The following is a 20610-nucleotide window of genomic DNA, read 5'->3' as shown; positions in this document are numbered from 1 at the left end:
TGAAAAAAATCTCTCCTTTATATTCAGCCAGCATTTCAGGCAGCACTGTAGAGCCTGGGAGTGATTATTGCTCGTGATTGCTGTTCATAAAGTTCATAGCAGGTCTCCTTTTCTCACTAAAGAATGCTATTTTCCCCCTCCCCTTCCTTCCAGCTTGTTTTATTTCCTAGGAAACTCTGGTGCAATTTACATGCCTTTTGGGTCATGCAAGAAATTTTCTAGCCAGCTGAGAGACTGGATGGAAGTGTTCTCCAGTTCAGACAGATGGTCTTATTTAGCTGTCACATTTTAACTGTGTAGTTTACCAAGTATTTGTAGTTCTCCTCGGAACTAGTGCTAATATTTTGAACTTCTTCAGAATCTTATAGTTAAACTCTCAGAACTCTTCACAAGCACAAGTGAATTTAGCCCTCATATCAGCTCCACTGAGCAGATCAGGATTCACATGTTAAAGGTGGAAAAGCTGAGACTAGGTTCAACAGCTACCCAACCAACTGCATCAGATGTCTGCTGTTGGCGTGACAGTGAACCAGCATCTTGCTGGTGTGAAGATTGTTGGGCAAAGTAGAGATCCCTGGTCTCACTTTTTCCCATAACATGAAATTCTGTTGGTAAACTCAATGCCACTGTGGTGTCAGTGCAAACAAGAAGGTCTTTACTCAGCGAACAGCGATGCCAGGAGACAGCACAAAGCAGAACAGACCATCTTGCTAATTGGATGCAGAGCAAATTCCTTTCTGTATTCACTCAGCATCACTGTTGGCTATGGATGTGGTACGCTGCGCTTCCAAAGTACCTGTGGTGCTCAAAGACCATCCTCACGTCAAAGGTGACACTGAACAACTGAAGAGTAAGGCCCATGGTACTTGTGGAAGGGGGAACTAGAGGGCCATCACCTCAAAGATTTTGGGCAAATTGTGAAGACAGAAGAAAGTAAAAGGAATAGAAAATGCTATAAATTTCTAGCTGTGTTGAAAATGGATCATGGAAGACTGTATTTTTGATAAGATGATATAATCTAAGGGAAGGAAAATACTAAGCTTCAGTGAGGAATGTCATGAAGTATTACAGAGTTACTGTCATTCTGGTTGGTCATTTGCAGAAAAATGATAAAAGGTGGGTAAGAAACTGGGTAAGAAAGAGGCAGGTTTTGTGAGACATCAAAAAAAAAAAAAGAGGGAGTTTCCTATGAGTCCTTTCTCACTTTTCCATCCATTTTAAACTGGAAGCTTAACATCTGGAAATAGCAGACAGGGAAGAAGATTTGGTGATCACAGTGTGACTGTAACCTGCCAAATAATGTAGATATTGGGAGAAGAAAATAAGAACCTGAATGTGGTTATCCATTTACTTTTTGATCAAAAATCCACTGCGCCTAGAGGTAGGAGGCTGATGGCTCAACTAGTGTCTGAGACAGAACACCTTTGCATTTGTTCTGAACGTGCCAGTTGGTTTCAGCTGATACCTTCTGGGTATTCTGGAAGACAGCGGCGATTCCTCATTTGCCTTTTCCACACTACCTGTGATTTTGTAGAGCCATCAACAAGTCCTTCCACATTCATTTCTTTTGCAGGCTTCTCCTGGTCTATTTGTTTACTCCTTCATTGCACTGCCTCTAACTGGCCTCATCACCTTTCTACTGAAGTCTTTTGGAAAGACAGGATCAGAATTGCATACCGTACTCAAGATATAGGGGATGATGTATTTTTACAGCACTTCTCTGTTTTCTTTTCCTAAAAAATATCCTTATATTTGTTTTGCTTTTTTGACTATAATGTCCACAGAGCTGGTATTTTCACAGAAATATCCAGTATAACTCCAAGATCTATTTCCCAAATTATACAGGTTACTTCAGAACCCATCACTGTCTGTATAAATGCCTACTAAAACACTGATCGGTATGTACAAAAAAGTTTTAATAAAAATAGCAATAATTCTAGTCTCCTGAAGTGGAAAGTGACAGAAATCCAGCCGAACAACAGGCTGCTTTGACTCTTTCCTGACCCACAGCTACCATAAGAAAAATGACTGTGTGTCTCCATATTTCAGCCATCCTGTCTGAAACTGGTATTTGTCATCATCTCTCTAAAGAGAGAGTCATTGCACTGCACCAGACAGTTTCTCTGGAGAATTGTCTGGAGACGCAATAGAAAAGGAAACAAGGAAGTTTGATACTATTGCTTAAAGCAGTGATCTAACTCACGTTATCAGTCTTTTGCATCACAACGGTCTTCCATCTGAGATCCTGGTGAGTGGAGAGAAGACGCTCAGCACTGCAGATATCAATACCACCAGCGGCGCCCACCCTTGTGCAGTTTGCACTCACACGACCTCTCTGCAGTTTGCCGACACCAGTAGCAGTTGGATGTGTGTGGCTCTGATGCTGGGGGGACTCAGCAGAGCAGAGGGAAGCAGAGGAGAGTCATATGCAGCTTGCATAAGGGATGCAGCAGTGCTTTTCATTCCCCTGTCGCTCTGGTTCTGTGGCTGGAGAGGCCATGCAAACCTCTAGATCCATGATCTGCTCTAAGAGAACTGGAGTCTGAACTTGCATCGCTGGTACCTGCGGCCAGGCCTGTGTTCTCAGCTGTACGGGATGTGGAAGGTGGGCCGTTTTCCTGAACATCAACAGCTAGTCATAGGTTCACTGCTGGAGGAGAAGGTGACCCCAAGGACTCTGTCACAAATTACAGTGTCTCTGGTGTACATTTTCCTTCTGTTTTTTGCTTCTCTTCCCATGTGTGCTCCCTTTAACTAGCTTTCCCGTGCTTCCTCTGCCGTCTTCCCTACACTTCTTGTGTTTTCTGGCATTCTTCCAACATACTCTGTATGGCTTTAAAAATAATTTTATAAATCCTTTGAACTAAACTGTTGACTTTAATCTCCTACTCTTATGGTTATGCAAGGGCTGAGACAGTACGTTCCTATCTGCAGCGACAGCCCATCCTACCTACCATCTTCAGCTGTAAGGATGGTGAACCTGTGACAAAAAACCAAAGAGCTACAAGATGTTTTGAAGATCAGGACACAGGGAAGATCTATATAAAATCTTTTCCTGTTTCCATTCCAGATGGAGCACACTTTCTTTCCTTAACAACTCTTAACACCAGAAGACAGAACATTTGAAGTGGACATTTCCAACAGACAGTGTTAGCATTTAAAGTGGGTGAGTTGTTAGACAGATTGAGAGCCAAAATGAAAATTGCATTTTATACCACTTCTTCATTTTATTGAAGTTATCATTCAAATCTGGCAGAGCCAACATCTGGAACAATATCCATTTTAATGTGACGTAAATTATCAGCATAAGGAATATGGCAGAATGATCAGCATCCAGAAAGGAATGATTTCTGAGATGGATAGCTAACATTTCTGGAGAATTCAGTCGATTAAGAAGTGTGATTGCTTATTTGATCACATCAGTTAAATTACTGAAACAAATAGTAATGGAACAGTATGAGATGCAGATGTGATGAGAAATACTTTGAGCCATAATTTCACAGATGTAAATCCTACACTGTTTCCAGAGGCAGTTGTTTCACTGAAATATCAGGACATTTCTTGAGTGAGGACAGAATAAATAAAAAAACCAGAATAATAAGTTGGCAGTCTGGTACAAAAATTTCTAAACTAAGGTTACTGCCTCTGCATTTCATTTACAAAATACAGCAAGCCTGTTAAGCCTGTAAAACTACATTTGTTTTCATTTGGATTGGCAGAGCTAGACAGATAGAGGAGACAGCACAGACACAAGAACCGGGCTCTGCATGAACCAAAAGTCATCCTGAAGTTACAATGAGATCTAGGTTCAACTCCTAGCTTTCCCGGAGATTTTTTTTTGCAACATTTCTCTTGCTGCATTTGCCTGGGCCTTGTGGCTGATCTGCGTGGAATGAGGGCCACCATGCTGTGCTCTTCAGTGCTCTGTGGCATGAGGCTCATGCCCGAGTTGGGGTTGTTGGTAAAAATTTTGATATTGGGGTTACTGAGAGTTTTGCCAGTACAGCAATAACACAGATAGAGAGCATGTTTAAATTAGGCTGCAAAAATGTGCAGCCAGGATATATTATAAGAGTATGGAGACTTCCAAGTGAACTTGGAGTAGTGGCATTAGGTCTACACATCTCTAGTGGTATCAGGCCACAGCTGGCTCAGAAAGTGTTGCCGACTTTTTGCTGTTATTTGGTTAAACCAGAATAGTAATTCTCTTAGTGGTAATTAATAGTTTTATGCAAGAATACCAGAAAGTAACTTTTCCTGCTTTAGCTTGCTAGAGATTTCCCAGCATAAATTTTCTAATAATAATAACAATAGTAATGTCTTCTTATCACTGGCAAAGCTTTTTTGTAATGCTTTAGGGATGTGCACTAGCAGTTACCTCCAGGAAAACCTCCCAGCTAGTGCTGAGGAGCTGATCCCAAAATCCAAGTGAGAGAGGTCAAATCTGGGAAAAAATAGAAAAGAGCGATGCCAGCACTAAACTGTTCACTGATGTTTTGATCATCTCCATGAGACACAGTGATGGGGAGATAAAATGGACAATAAACCTTTCAGGGAAGCTGGAGTCTATCAGGTCTGCCACAGGTAAAGCATTTAGCCTGCTGCTCCCAAAATGGCACGGATGCTGCAGAAGGTGTAAGGGGAATGGGAAGGTACTGAACTGGTTCACGCTTGTCTGGTTATCCATGATAAATAGGAATTTATTTTGAGATTATAACATTGTTGAGAGAAGAAAAGAAAGAGAGGGAGAAAGAGAGAGGAAGAGAAACCAGAAAGTGTAACAAGTTGACACCATTATTATTCCAAGCAATATTATCATGGAAGCCAGGCCAGTATTCTTTCAGAAGGCTTTCACAGGGAGCCCTAAAGATTATACACAGGTTAGTATAGATCTATTGCCCTTAGAAATTTTACAATTCCAACTAGGCTTCTAATACTTAACATGCAAAACAGAGCCACTTAGTCCAGTACTGATAACACATTCCCACTCCCTCCAAAAATAACCCTGTAACCTTGTGCTGTTCCAGGCAAAACTCTTGCACAAGTCTCGTGCTTATTAAAAAATACTAATATTGAGGATATTATGTATAAAGCTGCTCAAGATCATTTTCCATAAACACAACATTGCTTGTTAAGCACTATTTAAGCCCCAAATTACTGATTTTGGGGCAGGAATTGCTAGGTGAAATTCCGTGTAGATCAGACTGAACAGCAGCAGCACCATTGCCATTAAGATCTGTAAGCTCCTAATTGAGCACGGTTTAGAACACCTGTCTTATGTTCCCACAGCACATGATTTCTTCGAGTTTCATTAAATAACTAGTTCCTGCCTGGAAATGATGATAGATACCAAATGTTTTATACTTTTTAGCACAAATCATAATTTGTCCTTAAATTTGTCCTAAATATGTTTTTCATAATTGCCGTATTTAGAACCCATTGACCATCCCAGCCAAGGAGCAGAAATAATATCATGTGAATTAGATGGCCGGTCTCACATCACTGAATAACGAAAAAACAAATAACTGGACAACATAAAAATAATTCCTAGGCTGCAGTTCAATGAACAGCTTTAATTAATGTGTTCAAATACTGAGCAGTCAGAGAAAGAAGAGAAGGTTGAACTTAGTGGGTGCTGTATTGGTGGTGGACATTTCCACCAGCTGTAGCAAGTATGTTTCTGTTGTGAGGCTTACACCACCCTCTCTGCTTTCTGCTCACCACCTTTGCTGAAGCCCGAGAGCCTCTTCTTAATTCCTTCTCTGTTGCTGAGGCTCCTGAAACCCCTTTATGTGTTTTATGCTGTCATATTTACTTGCACTAAAAGGTACTGCGAAGCAATTTACAGTTAGGTGTAGCATCACTTTATACATGTCACCATATTAGAAAGCCTTGTAACATTTCCATTTCAGACTCTTATTTCAGGTTTTATAAATCCTGCCTGCTTCTAATTATGTCAGGCTGAAGACAACAGTGTAAATGTTAACCCCACAGACTGATTTACAAGGAATGGTAGGCGTCTATTTATTTTAAAATATGAGGCATCAGAAAAGGAAGTGAATTGGCATAGTCTTTTTTTTTTTAATACTAGGCTTTAATTCACAAGAGAACAAAAAAGCTCTCATTATTTACCCTGTAATGGGAGATAAGTTGAGTGGAATTAATGGAACTACAGTACTAAGAAATAGGAGGAACTGGCTAAAATTTGTCAAGGCTTGTCTTCTTTACATTTTCCTTTACATGAGAACTCAAGGGATTGCTTGGAGAGATTCAGAGCTAATATATAGACTGAATAAAAATATTTTTTTCTTTATAAAATATGTGATCAGCAACTGCTCTGGGGGTTAATCAAGGCAAACCTTGTAGATGAATTACAAAGAGGAGCTATTGATTTCATGGTGTGTTAGAAGCAGATATTGCTTTACAAAGTCTGGGCCGTGTCTTTGCCTAGTGAAAATTGGAATCCTTGTATTTTGTGACTGAAATGCAGGAACTGCTGGTGCCTGGAACAGTGAAGCACTGGTGCAAGCTACCCGGTGACTAGGAAATAGCTTCCTTTTGAGGTTTTGCACAGTAAGCTAGACGGTGCCGCCTTTGCTCCACTGCTCACCTATGATGTCTCCCAGGCACATCCCAGAAGAAAGGTTGAGCCAGGGATTACCTGGGAGCGTGTGACCCCTACAAACACATCAGACCTGATGGCTACCTCCAGCAAAGGTGTTGGGAGAGCTGGCCAGCTTTGCTCACCGTTATCTTTGCAAAGTCGAGAAGATCAGGGAGGTAACACCCAAGTTAGGGTGTTACAGTCCAGGTGAGTAGAGCGCTAGATGACAGGTGGAGAATTGGTTGGGTGGTGAGCGCGAGAGGGTCTGGCTGTTGGGTCATACCTGTCTGGGTGCCAATAGCAGTGAGGTACCATGGGGGTCTGTCCTGGGACTCGTCCTGTTTAACATCTTTATCGATGACCTGGCGGAGGTGACAGAAGGCACTTCTGTGTGGTTTGCAGATGACACTGAAGTGGGGGGACCCATCGATAGGCAGGAGGACAGGCTGGAGGCACAAGCCAGCATGGATGTTGTTGGTCATAGATGGGAACAAAGCTGTGCTGCCTTATATAAGCAGAAAATGTGACACAAAATGTACAGCTCTTTCTCAGCCTCCTCCAATTCTCTTGTTTACAGCGCAGCTTTACTTGTTAGCTGTTGTATTCTGTTTAATCTCTCTTTGCAAGCGAGCTACTGAGCATTGACCAGTGCCAAGGGCCAGGAAACATCACTCCACGGAACTATCTTTATTTCAGCTTTCAATATGTTACTGTTCCCCTTCCTGTCCCTCAGGTCCTGGTAAATCTCATAAAATCCTTTTCAGATTGAATTCCTACTCTACCCACGCTGTAACGTGTTTCACAGCATGTATTTCTCTATAGCTGTCTTAGTCTCTTGCTGACAGTCTTTAGGTACCAGTTCCTTGGCTGGTAAATGTCTCCCTTATTCTTAAATTTATCCACTTGGCTTTGTTCAGAGCAATGTGTGGGGATAATAAATTGGCTCACAAGTACCTGACACTGCTTTTTAGTCCTTTCTGCCATGCCAGTTTTTCATAATACTGAATCCTAGGAATGCCTGGGAGAAGCCAGCAGCATTTTTCTCACTTACACGTCTCCCAGAAGAGCCGCAAGCTGTCTGCATTTCTCTAGTAAACTCACTCAATGGATGTGCTTCCACAAAAGGTGTTCCAAAGTTTAATAGATTTATTCTAGAATATGATAACAAACAGTTGTTTCAAATGTCAGTTGTAAGGCTTGCCAAATATAACTATGTACATGCATAAGATCAGAGTATAAATCAGCTCAGTAAAACAGCTTTGTAAATATTTATGAACACAGGGTTCTTCATTTCACACTTACTCCTTCTGTGTCTTCATCTTAAATTTTCACGTGCTTTAGTTTATGGCCGGTAGTCCGGGCTGAGGGCCTGACATTGCTGAATTGCTGCCTGTTTTCTCCAATATTGCATATACCACAATGCTAAATCTTTACTGACTGCAGGTGAATGTATGGAAAGAAACCTGTTTGCATGGAGGGGCAGGTTCTGAATTCTGATGGGCCCAGGTGATGTTTAGCAGGTGCCACGTTGCTGAACGAAAATATAGCCTAGATTTGTCTGTGTGAGCTGCCATCCCTGAGGTGGCTGCAGGCAAGGCACAGCCCAGGTTCCCTGTTCCTGTTGGCATTTTGGATGGAGCTGGTTATTCAGGAGGGAGAGGAACATGAGAGACATGAAAAAGGTGGTTGAAAGGATGAAAGGTGTGAAATGAAGGAGATGTGAAGAGGCTGTGAAGGAGCAGTGGGAAAAGAACCAGACCTGTCAGGGTACAGCAGAGACAGTCTAGTGGGGACTGCAAAGATGAGTTATCTCCTGCAAAAGTCTTTGCCTTCCTGGCTCCTCTTGTGACTGTGATCCTTGCCCCGGGCATCCTGGCATTTCTGTGGCCCAGAGGAGAGGGAACGACCATTTAACTCCTTCCTTTTCAGCAGCCACAGGTGAGGGCAGAAGTACACAATCGTATAGGCATCACTTTTTTGCAATTTTTACTAAGTTGTGCACGTGCTCACTACTCCCATTTGTGCTGTGTTAGCGCTGCAATTTCTGTTGCTCTTTGCTAATTCACACCAAAACCTGTCACTTAGTTGCATTTTTTCCCTATTCAACTAGTAGCAGATAGCACCATGTTAACTGGTACAATAACCAGAAACAAAATCTAAAACTAAACCTACTGATAATTTTCTGGTGTTTGTTTAACCAGATCCTTGAAGCTCCTGAGTGGTCGGGTTGGACCGAGATAAGCGCTACCATTTTTCTGCTCTCTGGCCCGCTGGCCCTCCAGCCTTCTTGAACTGCATCCCACAGGGGGGCTGAGTGGGTGATGCTGGTGGCAATGCAGGATGGATTATTCTCATTGAGGAGTTGGTTTCTGTTGCTTCATGAGAGGCTTTGGCAGACCAGGAGCTGTTGCTTCTGAGATCCTGCCAGGCATGCTTCCCATGTGTTTCTGTTTGTCTTCACTGAAACTGCGTCGGATCAGCAGAAAAGGGATTTTTGGGTGTGAAAACATTTTCCATGATGTTTACACATCTTCATTTGAGATTTGGAAGGACAGCCAGATACATAGCCATTTAAACAATTACTTGTGTTTAATCGTGTTTGCATTTTCATTACTGAAAAGTAATGGAGAAAGATAACTCATTCATTGCCACACAGATTTATCAGAAGATTCCTCTGCACTGTACAAATTTACATCGTTTAATGTCCCAGCATGCATTTAATCATACTCATGCAGGTTTAAGTGTCCTTCAGACTGCAGTGGTTTCATTCATTAGCAATTCCCCTGAAGTCCGATGATGGTAGGTTTGGGGTAAACACAAAACCAAATTCTTCAAAGAGCAGATTTTAGGAAGCTTATTGGCTCTTCTTCCTGCAGTCGTGACAAATTCTGTATTTTTTTAGACAGTCCTCAAGCACACCGGTGTACTTGAGGAAGTGAAATGCTGTTTGATCGGATAGGGTGTTTGTCTTCAGTAAGTGTGCTTAAGACTTTTATTCTTTGATTTGTGTAGTTAGGCAAAAGAAATATAAGATCTTTTTCAAGTGATGTAACATCCAGGTGTGTCCCTTCACCTCGTATTTCCTGCTGACCAGTTCCAGGCAAGTCACATCCACAGCTTTCTGTAGCCCCCAGGTTGCTCTTCTGAGATGCCGTGCCCGCCACAGCTCGGGCACAGGGCTGGGCTGAGGTCCAGGTGTTGTGAGCCAAAGGCCAGCAGGATTTGGAAATGCAGAGTGGTCACCATGAAAGCATGGACATTTCAAGAGCATCTGCAGAGGAATGAATAATGACATTGCTCTCAATCTACTTCCTAGAAAGAAGGAGAGCATAGTTCTGTCTTTATTAACTCCAGCGAGATTGATGGAAAACCTCTGCCTCTGCGAAATTAATTAAGAATGGGAGCGTGTCCTCACACTAGCAGATGCCTTGTCTAGATGCACGAGCCAAGGCTGAGATGTACCCTTGGGCACGCAGCACCAGTTCTTTCCACAACGAGGAGCAGCAAGCAAACCCTCAGAAACAGTGGCCTTGGTGTTAGGTACCTGCATTCCCTGCAGTCCCTCTCCTTCATCTTGGAGGATCCAGAACTGGGTTCCTTGCTGAAGCTTCCTCTTAAAATTATACCTCTCCAGAGACCTGAGATTGTGAACGACCTCTGTTTGCAACACTAAGTACAGTAAATGCTATTGTATTCTCCAACAGTAGCGAATTAAATAATCCCACTCCCGTCACTTTCTAACAGGATAATGTTAAAGGCATTCCTCTGAGATGGAGAGTAATAATTTGCTAATTCCCGTCAGTATTTCATGCTTCTCAGTAGTGCAGCTAATTTTCTCTGAGTACCTTATTAACATTCACAATGACTTTGCAGTCCCACCCTAATAGCTCTCAGCAGAGGCAGTGACTGTGAAGGTGAGAGCTGACATGGACTTTTTCCTCCTTTTTCTCTGCAGCTTGTATTATCCTGGTTTCCATCCGCTGAGGGCTGTCCAGCTGATGCGAGTGGGCAAACTGCAGTACAGTCAGGACATGTTTCCTCAGGCACTGGAGACTTTGAAACAGGTCAGTATTGTCAGCTTTCTTCTGTCCCCCTCCCTCCTTCCCCTGAACCTGCTGTCTGTGTCCCCCACTTCTGCTCTGACTGTCCCTTGTGCCTTTGCATACTCCTCACTGCTTTTTCCATCAGCGGTGTCTCCACAGGCTGCAGCTGAGTGCGGTGACGGGTCACTGTTGCTCAGTGTTTCAGGCACCGACTTCTTCCAGCATCAGTCACTGCTAATTACAGTTTGATAGCTCAGAGGTGCCTGGATGAAAAATTACTATTAGATCCGAAGAGATAAAAATATCTCAGTGCCTCACACTGTCCTCCTTGCCATAGCAGAGTCTGGGAGTACTGACAGTGCAAGAACAGGAGCAGAGCTGCAGTTTCTTACCCTCCTTATTCCCTATCAGGGATCTGTGATTTCAGATTGGAGAACTTTACCTTTAATGCTTGTATTTTATTGTGAGCCACACTCAAATCAACAGGCAGGCTTCCTGATCCCTCCTATTTCTATATCATCGTCTTTCCCTTCTTTGATCTCTTTTTGCAGCTGGTGCTTTGCTAGTTACATTTCAGCTTTAAGCCATCCCTCTTGTACCTGAGCTGACTTTTATATTAATTTCCTCCTACCTCAGGCTTTCATTTATCCTGCTGTTATATTGCTGTTGGTATCATCTTAAATACGTTGAAGAATCCCCTTCCATGTGTAACGTGTTCTCAGGATGCAGGCTTTCACTTGCTTCCCATCTCAAGCCCTCAATCACTGCTAGGGTGTTTTTCTCCCCTTGGAAGATGTGCTGCCCCCAGTTCCCCTCAGAGATATCTTAGGCTTTTATTCCCTTGTATTATTGATTGTCTTGTGGTCAGCTTGGCCTGAGGACAGTACATGCTCCAGGCGGTTCCACCTCTCGTCTCTCAGCCCACCTCCAGTGCCTGGCAGTGGCTCCTCGTCACCTTGGCTGGTGCTGCAGAAAGCCACCTGGCCCAGCTACTGGCCCACTGCTGCTGGGCAGGAGCAGGCCCCAGCGCTGGCCCCAGTTTTGGAAAGAAGTGCAGAAGCTGGCTGTGTCCCCCCGATGGTTAAGGTGCACGCTTGCATGGACAGCTAGTCTTGTGGCAAAGAGGTAGGGCAGCTGCTGGGGATGGAAGGGAATGGGTGTCTGCACTGGGGCTGTGGGGGAGAAGTGAGTTTCACTCCTGCCTGGATCCCCTATGAAGTTAACATCTGTCATGCTTCTCTAGATAACTTAGTATTTTGTACTTACTTTTTTCAACCCCCATATCTATTTGTTTGCAACACCCGATTAATTATGCAAGCTGAAGAACTGATACTTTCCACATGTTGAAATAATAAACTAGTATTTAATACGATGCCAGTCTTACTAAGTCTTGGTAACTTAAATCTTCACTTGATATATTTAACTTAAATTATGGCCAATTCTGATCATTAAAGAGCAGATGGAAGAGTAATCAATTCTATTTTCCATGCATTATTCAGAAGTAAGTCATATATCTGTCATATGCCAGGTAATCTGCTCTGCTATTTCCCCCGTAATATTTATAATTTCCAAACATTCAGACTTTCCTTTTCAGGAGGTAGAGCGAGTCCCCAGTCAGAGAAGCTTCTATTTGCATTGCTGCTGCCACAATATATCAACAGGCATTCTTCTAATTGCATTTCTAATGTGATACTGACTAAATTAAACTGGAGTGAATCCTCTAGAGAGATCTGAATGCTGCTTGTCAGTGAAGGTGGAGGTTGTGATGGGGTTTCGGATGTTTGTAGTGAAGGAGTTGCTCATTGCAAGCCAGATTGCTACTGTATTATTCTTCAAATACTAAGCAATGCCTAATGAAAACCCCTTTTTCAAGCTGTGATCTCCTTTTTCCCTGAAAAGGGAGAATAAGATGCTGCTTACCATTCTATGCCATACCTCAGTGCACCTCTGGCTGTGGTCCCCAAGCCATTACTGGTCCGCAAGGATGCAGTAAGTGCTTTACAGCTGAGACGCAGAACCATGTACAAACTCATCCTGTTGTGGTTTTGCCTGTTCCCTGCAGAGCCTCTCCCCGTTTCCACCCACATGTGTGAGACTGGGAGACCGAACTCCCACTCTCTGGGAGCACAGCTGAGAAAAGCTTCTTGTCATCCTATATCTCGATGCAATTTGTAAGCGTAGGATGAGATAGGAAACTGATTCTCTTCATTGCTGTCTACACTACAACAAATCAGAGCAAGATATAATTCCCAGTTTGTTGGAAATAAAGGATGTGATTCCTAGTGTAGAATCATAGAATGGTTTGGGTTGGAAGGGACCTTAAAGCTCACCCTTCTCCAACCCCCCGCCATGGGCAGGGACACCTGCCACCAGCCCAGGTTGCTCCCAGCCCCGTCCAGCCTGGCCTTGGACACTGCCAGGGATGGGGCACCCACAGCTGCTCTGGGCAGCCTGTGCCAGTGCATCACCACCCCCACAGTGAAGAATTTCTTCCGAGTATCTAATCTAAATCTACCCACTTTCAGTTTAAAGCCACTCTCCCTTGCCCTGTCACTACATACCCTTGTAAAAATTCCCTCTCCAGCTTTCTTGTCATCCCCTGTTAGGTACCGGGGTGGCTGTTATAAGGTGCCCCCGGAGCCTTCTCTTCTCCAGGCTGAATTAACCCCAGCTCTCCCAGCCTGTCTTCACAGTGGAGCTGCTCCAGCCCCTTGATCATCTTCGTGGCCCTCCTCCAGACTTGCTCCAACAGGTCTGTGTCCTTCTTAGCTCAGCTAATACCCTAGAGTTATCTGAGAACCCAGCCTGGCCCTTTGTGATTAGATGTGTCAACAGAGCATGCCACATGCTCAGAGCAGAAACTCGATTACCTTCTCCGCTTCATTACTCTTCTTAATGCACTCTGACACTGAATAGCAGCACCCCATTGGAATCCTCGTCAGGCTAATTTCAGTGTGGCATTAAGGAGAAGGATGTGGAAGGTGCAGAGGAATTGAGCTCTGAGTGAAATTCACCTCACATATAAATCCTGTTTAATCAGGCACAGCCTCGGAGTGCTGGGGACCGACAGCTTCCGCATCAGATGCACGGTCCGGTCAGCCCAGCAGCAATTCATACCCAGCTCTGCAGCCCAGCCCCTACTGCCGCCCTCTGTACCACCCAAAAACGAACCCCCTTACTCTTAGTGCCCTTTGGGTTTAGCTCTCTTCCCTGCACCCCCAAGGAAGGCTTAAATAATGTGGAGTGCTTTGTGTTACCTATTAAAAAGAAATCACCCCCCAAAAGTATATTAGACCCGGCAGAATCTAATTTGCCAGGTTTTGGAAAGAGAAATGTTACAGAGAGGCAATACTCCGCTTCTGGAATAAAACCTGAAGGTAGCCCTTGGTTTATTGTACAACCAATGTATTATCTTTAAATTTATAGACATATATATATGAAAGATGTAATGGTGGGAGGACAAATGGAATTATAGATCAGGAAAACCTTTGTCAGCAAAAGGCCAGAGCTGCAGCCCAGTCTGGCAAACCTAATTTAAAGAGCCTGGAATGACTGTGAAAAGCGGCAATAACAAAAGTTGCAGCAAGCTGTCTTGTGAAGGGAGAAGCTTCTCTGCCGGGAGGCGGCACTTCTGCAGGAGCCAGGATGGGGCTGCATCTCTGGGGCTCTGGGGAGCCCCTAGCAAGTGTCCGGATCAGTCCTGAGCTGTGCTCCTTAGCACAGATATTTGTTAGGCGTCGTTTGCTACCTTCACCGCACCATAGGGTCACCCGCTTGGTTGCCCACCCCCTGAGTAGAGCCGGAGTCGGTTTGGGAAGGCAGGCAGGGTGCAGTGGGGAAGGCTTGGATTCAAGGAGACGACTTCATTCTGAGCGCCGTGCCCTGGAAGCATGCCGACAAGTGCCGTGACGTGCTGTGCCCTGGAAGAACGCTGATGAGTGCCGTGCTGTGCCGTGCGGTGCCGTGCCGTGCCGTGCCATGCCCTGGAAGCACGCCGACGAGTGCCACGACGTGGTGTCAGGGCTGCTGCTCCATCCCCTGGGTGGCGGTGGCTGCCTGTACCCATGCACTGCGGGCAGGGTGCCCAGCCACTGAGCGGTGGCTGGTGGGGATGGGGCAGGCAGGAGGGTGCACACGTGTGCAGCACGGACCGGCCAGGCCCCCCGCGGGCCCTGCACTCGGCTGGCTCGGTCGCAGAAGCACCTTTGTCCTCCCATGAGCTTATGGGCATAGCCATCTTGTCTCATGAAGTCCTGCAATAGCTACCATATAATTCCCCTTCTTACTGTAATCCCTGGTGTGGGGGCAAAAAGCACGGGAATTGGGTTTAAATGCCTCCTAGGTTTCACAGCAACACTGAAAAGAAATCCCCTTTCTCTTTTTATTTTCTTCAAACGCTGAATTGTTGACCGGCCGTGCTTGATAGTAACTGTGATGCTTTTGGCTTTTCCTATGCCTGCTTTAGTAAGGCATAGGAATCCCCCTCGATCAAGAGGGATGGAGACCCCCGGGTACTCCCCCCCACGCGCTAGCCTTCTCTGCTTTCCCGGTGATGGAGCGGTGCTGTCCTGCATCTGCTGGCGGTTCCCGCAGCTGTGGTGACAGGCATCCTGCCCCATCCCCATGCAAATCAGGTACAAACGGCTGCGCAGCGTTTCGTTTGCATTCGTGGAGCAACAGCCGTCCCGCTAATCTAATGGGTCTGATATTCTTCAGGGAGACGGTATGTGGTTGATGACACTGTGGCCTGTGTTGCTGTCTTGCGATTACTGTAGTTTTTTGTAATTAGATTTGTTCTTTTTAGCTGAGAGGAAGGCCGCACAGACCACAAGACTCTGCTCTGCCTCGACTGCGCTGGTTAGCTGTGTGATTTAGGAGGGCAGGGGAGTGCTCGGGGAGCCTACATGTTCCTGCTTCTGCCCACTAAAACGATTCCTTGCTTTGGAGGTGGAATTATCCCCAGTTTTGCTTTGACCTTTGCAAAAACAGCTACATAACTTAATGCCGGTTTAATGTGGGGATTACAGAAGTCATTGCTATTCTAACTTTGATGCAGCTGGTTCTGACTGGCACTGCAGTGTAGAGACAGTACATTGCATGAGAATGATTTTCTCCCTGAGGAAACAAAAAGATGAAGCCTGGGTGCATTTATCTGCCAGACTGAAGAAAGAAAGGAAATAGAAAGGAAATGTTGGAGGCAAAAGAGACGTCAGCAGTGCTAGCATTATTTCAAGATTAGGTTTGATAGAAGGGATTTTTGCCTTTTAACAGAGGCATATCCATATGGGCACCTCTAGCTGTGCATCAGGGTCTGTCACTGACCTCTGTCCTGTATGTGGGCTGAAGAGCAGGGTCAGGTGCCCCGGTGCTGTGACTGAGATGTATCCAGGTGCACAGCCCTTAGCATCCATCATTGACAATAAAGCCATCAGCTTTCTTGACCAGGGCATGCAAGCACTGTGCACCACGTGTGGCTGGATCCACGGCCAGTTCACCTGGCCACTTTGCCCTGGGGTGGTCCTGCCCCTTCCCAGTTAGCCTGGGTGCAGCTACACTGCAGCACACATGGCATCCCACCTGCAGCTATCCTGTTCTGCTCCAGCCAAGGATTTGTATACCACGCAAGCATTCATCTTTCTCCATCCCACTGTTTCTTCCAGGGAAGGACTGGCTTTTATTCTTGCTTTTTTGCAATACTTTTCAATTTTTTATTGGGGGGGGGGGGGGGGGGGGAGGGAAAGCTCCTGTACAGCTTAATATCTCACACTCCACTATGTTGAAATACTTCATTGATCTATTCTTTACAACATTTCCCCAGCATGTTAAATTAGGAAAAGCAGAACACTAAGAACAACTCAGGTAGTCTTTTCAGTGAGTGTAATTATGACTTACTTGCAGACATTATAGAAAAGCATGAGCAGCTTTGTATTTCTGCTAAACTAGAAATATGAAAAGATTAAGGATTTCTGATTTTATTTCACGTTTCTGAGGCATTTCTAAGGGTGATGAAAGCATTTCCATTGTTCTGTTTAACTGAGTGTTTTATCATTCACTGGTAAGGCATTGTGGTAACTCAGAACATGCTTGACTCTCTTTAGAGCTCCTTGCACACTCTGATTTGTTTTGACTGCTGTTTCAACTTGTTCTTTCAATCTGTTGCTGCCTCCCTCTTCTTTTAAGGATCAACTAACTCGAAGCAAAAATAAACTGTGCTAGAATTTCCATATGCTTTCCAGTCTCTAGAATTTGGAAGTAGGCTTTCATTCATTCCACTAAAGGATACATTTGTTTTCGTCTTTACCTTTCCAATTTAAATGAGGCCCCTACCTCAACATTTGATTCCGAAAAGAACCTTTTTCTGCAGTCCAAAGCTGATTTAGCTGAATTTTGTCAGTTGACTGGACCAGGAACCCATTGAAACACAGGCTGCATTTAGTTTTTAGCAATTCCTCAGTTTGGGATGAGGAAAAATTTCTGATGTCTTTTTCTCTTGCCAGTACACTTCTAGCTTCCTTGTTCTTTCTTCAGAAGTGCTGCATCCATTTCCATCTGGTATTTCTCTCCTTGCAGGAGGAATTTAATAGAAGGACGAAGCAGAAATGTCATATGAAAAGTGATGATCTAAACATAACATGAGCTGGGCAAAGAACATTTCAGATGTATCGGTGGCAGGGAATCAGCAGCACTACAGGCAATATCAGCGAGTGTAAATTGGCCTAGCTATGGCAGGTGACAAATACACAGAGAAAATAATCCCTGGGAAAAGCTGAAAAGACCCATTCCCCTGCGTGCCTTTGCAGAGTGAAACTATTGATGCACTCATTTGTTTGGTGCTGTGCATAGTTTCTCACTCATTTGTTTGGTGCTGTGCATAGTTTCTCCTGATACAATTCAGGCACTTTTTATCCTGTTGGTTAAGCATTCGTCCATTTCTGTTTACAGGATTTTGAGGCTACTAACATTATAAACATCACAGCCATCTTTTAAATAACGCATCAAAACCTTGCATGCTGTAGTTGACCAGTCTTAAAATGGCCTTCATGCCTCAGTTGCTTTACTGTTCCAAACATCCATCTTTGCAACCTTTTTGTGGGCTTTAACACCTAAGAATATTAATGTGTTGGTGTCTCCTCCCTTATCAAGGACAAAGCATTACACACTTGGGGATGCTTCACTCCTGTCTCTGCTGTGCCATGCAATCCAGTCCCCCGCTGCCAGCCGCCCGAGGGGCCGTACCTACACCCCTGCCCCACTGCAGGGCCCAGCCCCTCTGCTGGATCTGCACGGTGACTAACTTGTCCCTTCTGTTGTCTCCTCAAGGCCTATAACATCATGAAGGTGACCCACGGGCCAGATCACAGCCTGATGCAAGCCCTGATGGAGATAAAGGAACAGTGTGAGGCCATCATGAGGGTACAGCAAAGATAACCTCTGGTCTGGAAAAGAAAATATTCAAGGAAAAAGGAAATCAAATGCTTTTCATTGCATTGGGAAGCTTCTTGAGGATTTTGGTGTCTTTTCATTAGGCCCTACTTGCTTTACAAAAATGTTTAGTATTAGTTTTGCCGTATGATATGAATTGAGTTGATGTTTGGAGGAATATCTGCAGTTTTCTACCAAACAATCTAATTGACCATACCTAATTATCAATTTACAACACCTAATTTAATTGATGATAAGTATTGGGAAATGCATACGAAGTCTTCATCAGTTACGAAGTGATACAAATTCATTGCTATCAGCGGTCAATTTTTTATACAGTTTCTGCCAGCAGTTAAGGAACTTGTGTCAGACACATTATAAATATAAAGAATATATTTTTTCCCTTGCCTTGCTCTTAGGTGTGGTTTCCAAAAGCCTGATCCAGTGCTTTTTGACATCAAGTAAGTTTCCCAATGTTCTAAATGAGATTTTTCCTCCCTGCCAATATATCTGCAGGGCTCTGTACCTTTTCTTCTTGCATTTCATATGTTATAATACTGAATATTAAAATGGATTGAATAAAAAATTTAATCAAAAGTGTATCTATGTGGAAATTGCTTACTCTGTTTTCTCCCTGTTTTGACTACTTCCAGATTTTCTCACTTCATGTTGCTTCTTAGAAGAGCGAGATGTGAATCTGTGAGCTCTGTGGTGTGGTTTCTAGACCTTTCTGAGCCTGTGGGCTTTGGATTTCACTTCCCCAAACAGTGAAGCTCTGAGACCTACAGGTGGACGACCGCTGACTTGGGAGGTCATATCTGGGGGAGAGAAGGATGCCTTGGAAAACACGGGCACCCCAGTTCTCCACGCTCCTCAGCGAAAGACTTGTTCTTGCCAGAGCTTCTGACTTCCTTTTTTAACAGAGAAACAAATGCTAACAAAAGCCAAACATTTATGAGGAACATTGAAACCTAAATAATTTAAGGCCTTTGAAAGTATCACTTCAGGTGTATCACCCCTCTCTTAACAATTTATTGCTGCTACTCCAGCCATGACTGTTATTTCATTAATCCATCGTTGTTGGAAAGTCAGGCTCTTTTCACACCAGTAACTTGACACCATTAATTATTATGAGATGAGAACACATTTAAAAAGAAAATGAACACTCTGGGCATAATTTCCTACCACATCACGAGAATGCCAACGCTGAGGAAGATATCTCCTTGCAAGGCGTTTGAATTTGTTCCAGCGTATGGAGCATTCACTTGCCCGGCAGTAATGTGCAAGCAATAACCTATGAAATGCAGTGCATTTCTGGAGTACGTAGCGTGGCTTCGTGCCAGAGGCCAAGTCGTATCAGCCACCCAAGAAGTGCAATAATCCTCGCAGAAATTCACTGCTTGGGTGGGGGAAAAGGTCAGACCTTTGTATTTATTGGGATTTCTGATGAGGTACTGGCATCGCTGATGGCCAGTCAGTAAATTGGAGGGGTACCCAGCATTAAAGAGCTATTATCTGGTTTTAAAGGGGCATTGTGCATATTAGAATATATGTGATTTTTGTATAAGGGTGATGCTTATGTTTGATGATTACATATCTAAGATGTGCAAATGGAAGGGACCCAGAGCATAAGCTAAGGTGATGCATTAGTTTGTGCAGCAGATATTGGGGAATGGCCCACCAGCTCTCGGGTGCGCCTGTAGAGGAATGAAGGGGGGTTGATTGACATTGATAATATACAGCTGTGGCCGTGCTTCAAAGGCAGTGGGTTAATTAACGTGGACAATGTGCAGCTGTAGCTTGTTCCTGCTAAGTGGTTAAATAGGACTGAGGGGAGGGGTGTGTGGTTTTGGAGGAAAGAGGCCCTGGATGAAGCAGAGAGAAGGAGGAGTGTGGTGTGACCTCTGGAAGCTGGAGAAACAATGTGGACAGTGGAGAATAACCTTGAGTGGCAGCAGCTGGACTTATGGACAGTAGAATTTGACCCACAGTAAAGCCTTGTTGCAGCTTGCTAGTTTTGCCTGCATGGTGATGTGTGCAGGCATGTCTGGGTGTGTGACCGGGGGCTGCTGGTACCAGGGCACCTCAAATCCTCGGGCACGATAGCAGGGAAGGGTGGGTGCGGGGGGGGTGGACAGAATTACCTGATGTCAGATGAGAAAGGCCACGTTACATCATGCTGAAGGACAACCCCATGCTGGTATTTTCTCTGTTTCTGTAGTAGATGTTTAGAGAAAATGTACAAGCAAAGCAGTTCGGTGACTGGGGGAAATGGAGCAAGAGGGTGCTGTGTTGGCTGCGGAGTGCCATGTATGTGCTGCCATGTGTGTAGGGCTGTGGGAGAGTGATCAGTAGCCCAGTGAGCAACTGAGGAACCGAACGGTCCTCAGGCTGCTCTGTGGCTCCGGTTTCTGGCTCCGGGTCCTGAGGGCACCACCACGTTGCCTGGCCGCCCACTCGGGGCTGGGCTGCACAGGCTCTGTACTACGGGGGCGTAATTCATGCTTTAGATTCATCACTGTTGATGGAAAACTTGCATTG

General features: G+C 44.5%; 1 protein-coding gene across 4 annotated transcripts in view; it reads left to right on the top strand.

The window, feature by feature from the left end:
• Positions 1-18671, top strand: part of SMYD3 (SET and MYND domain containing 3) — a 420179-nt gene extending 401508 nt beyond the window's left edge. For all 4 annotated transcript variants that reach the window (XM_056344176.1, XM_056344178.1, XM_056344179.1 and 1 more), the window contains 2 exons: positions 10560-10668; positions 17968-18671. In XM_056344176.1, the coding sequence (XP_056200151.1) occupies positions 10560-10668; positions 17968-18075 (217 nt within the window). In that variant the 3' untranslated portion in view covers positions 18076-18671. The remainder of the gene's footprint in view (positions 1-10559; positions 10669-17967) is intronic.
• The last annotated feature ends 1939 nt before the right edge of the window (positions 18672-20610 follow it).

The sequence above is a fragment of the Falco biarmicus genome, chromosome 6 (genome assembly GCF_023638135.1).
Source record: "Falco biarmicus isolate bFalBia1 chromosome 6, bFalBia1.pri, whole genome shotgun sequence".
Taxonomy (NCBI): Eukaryota; Metazoa; Chordata; class Aves; order Falconiformes; family Falconidae; genus Falco; species Falco biarmicus.
This window is presented reverse-complemented; position numbering and strand designations above follow the sequence as displayed.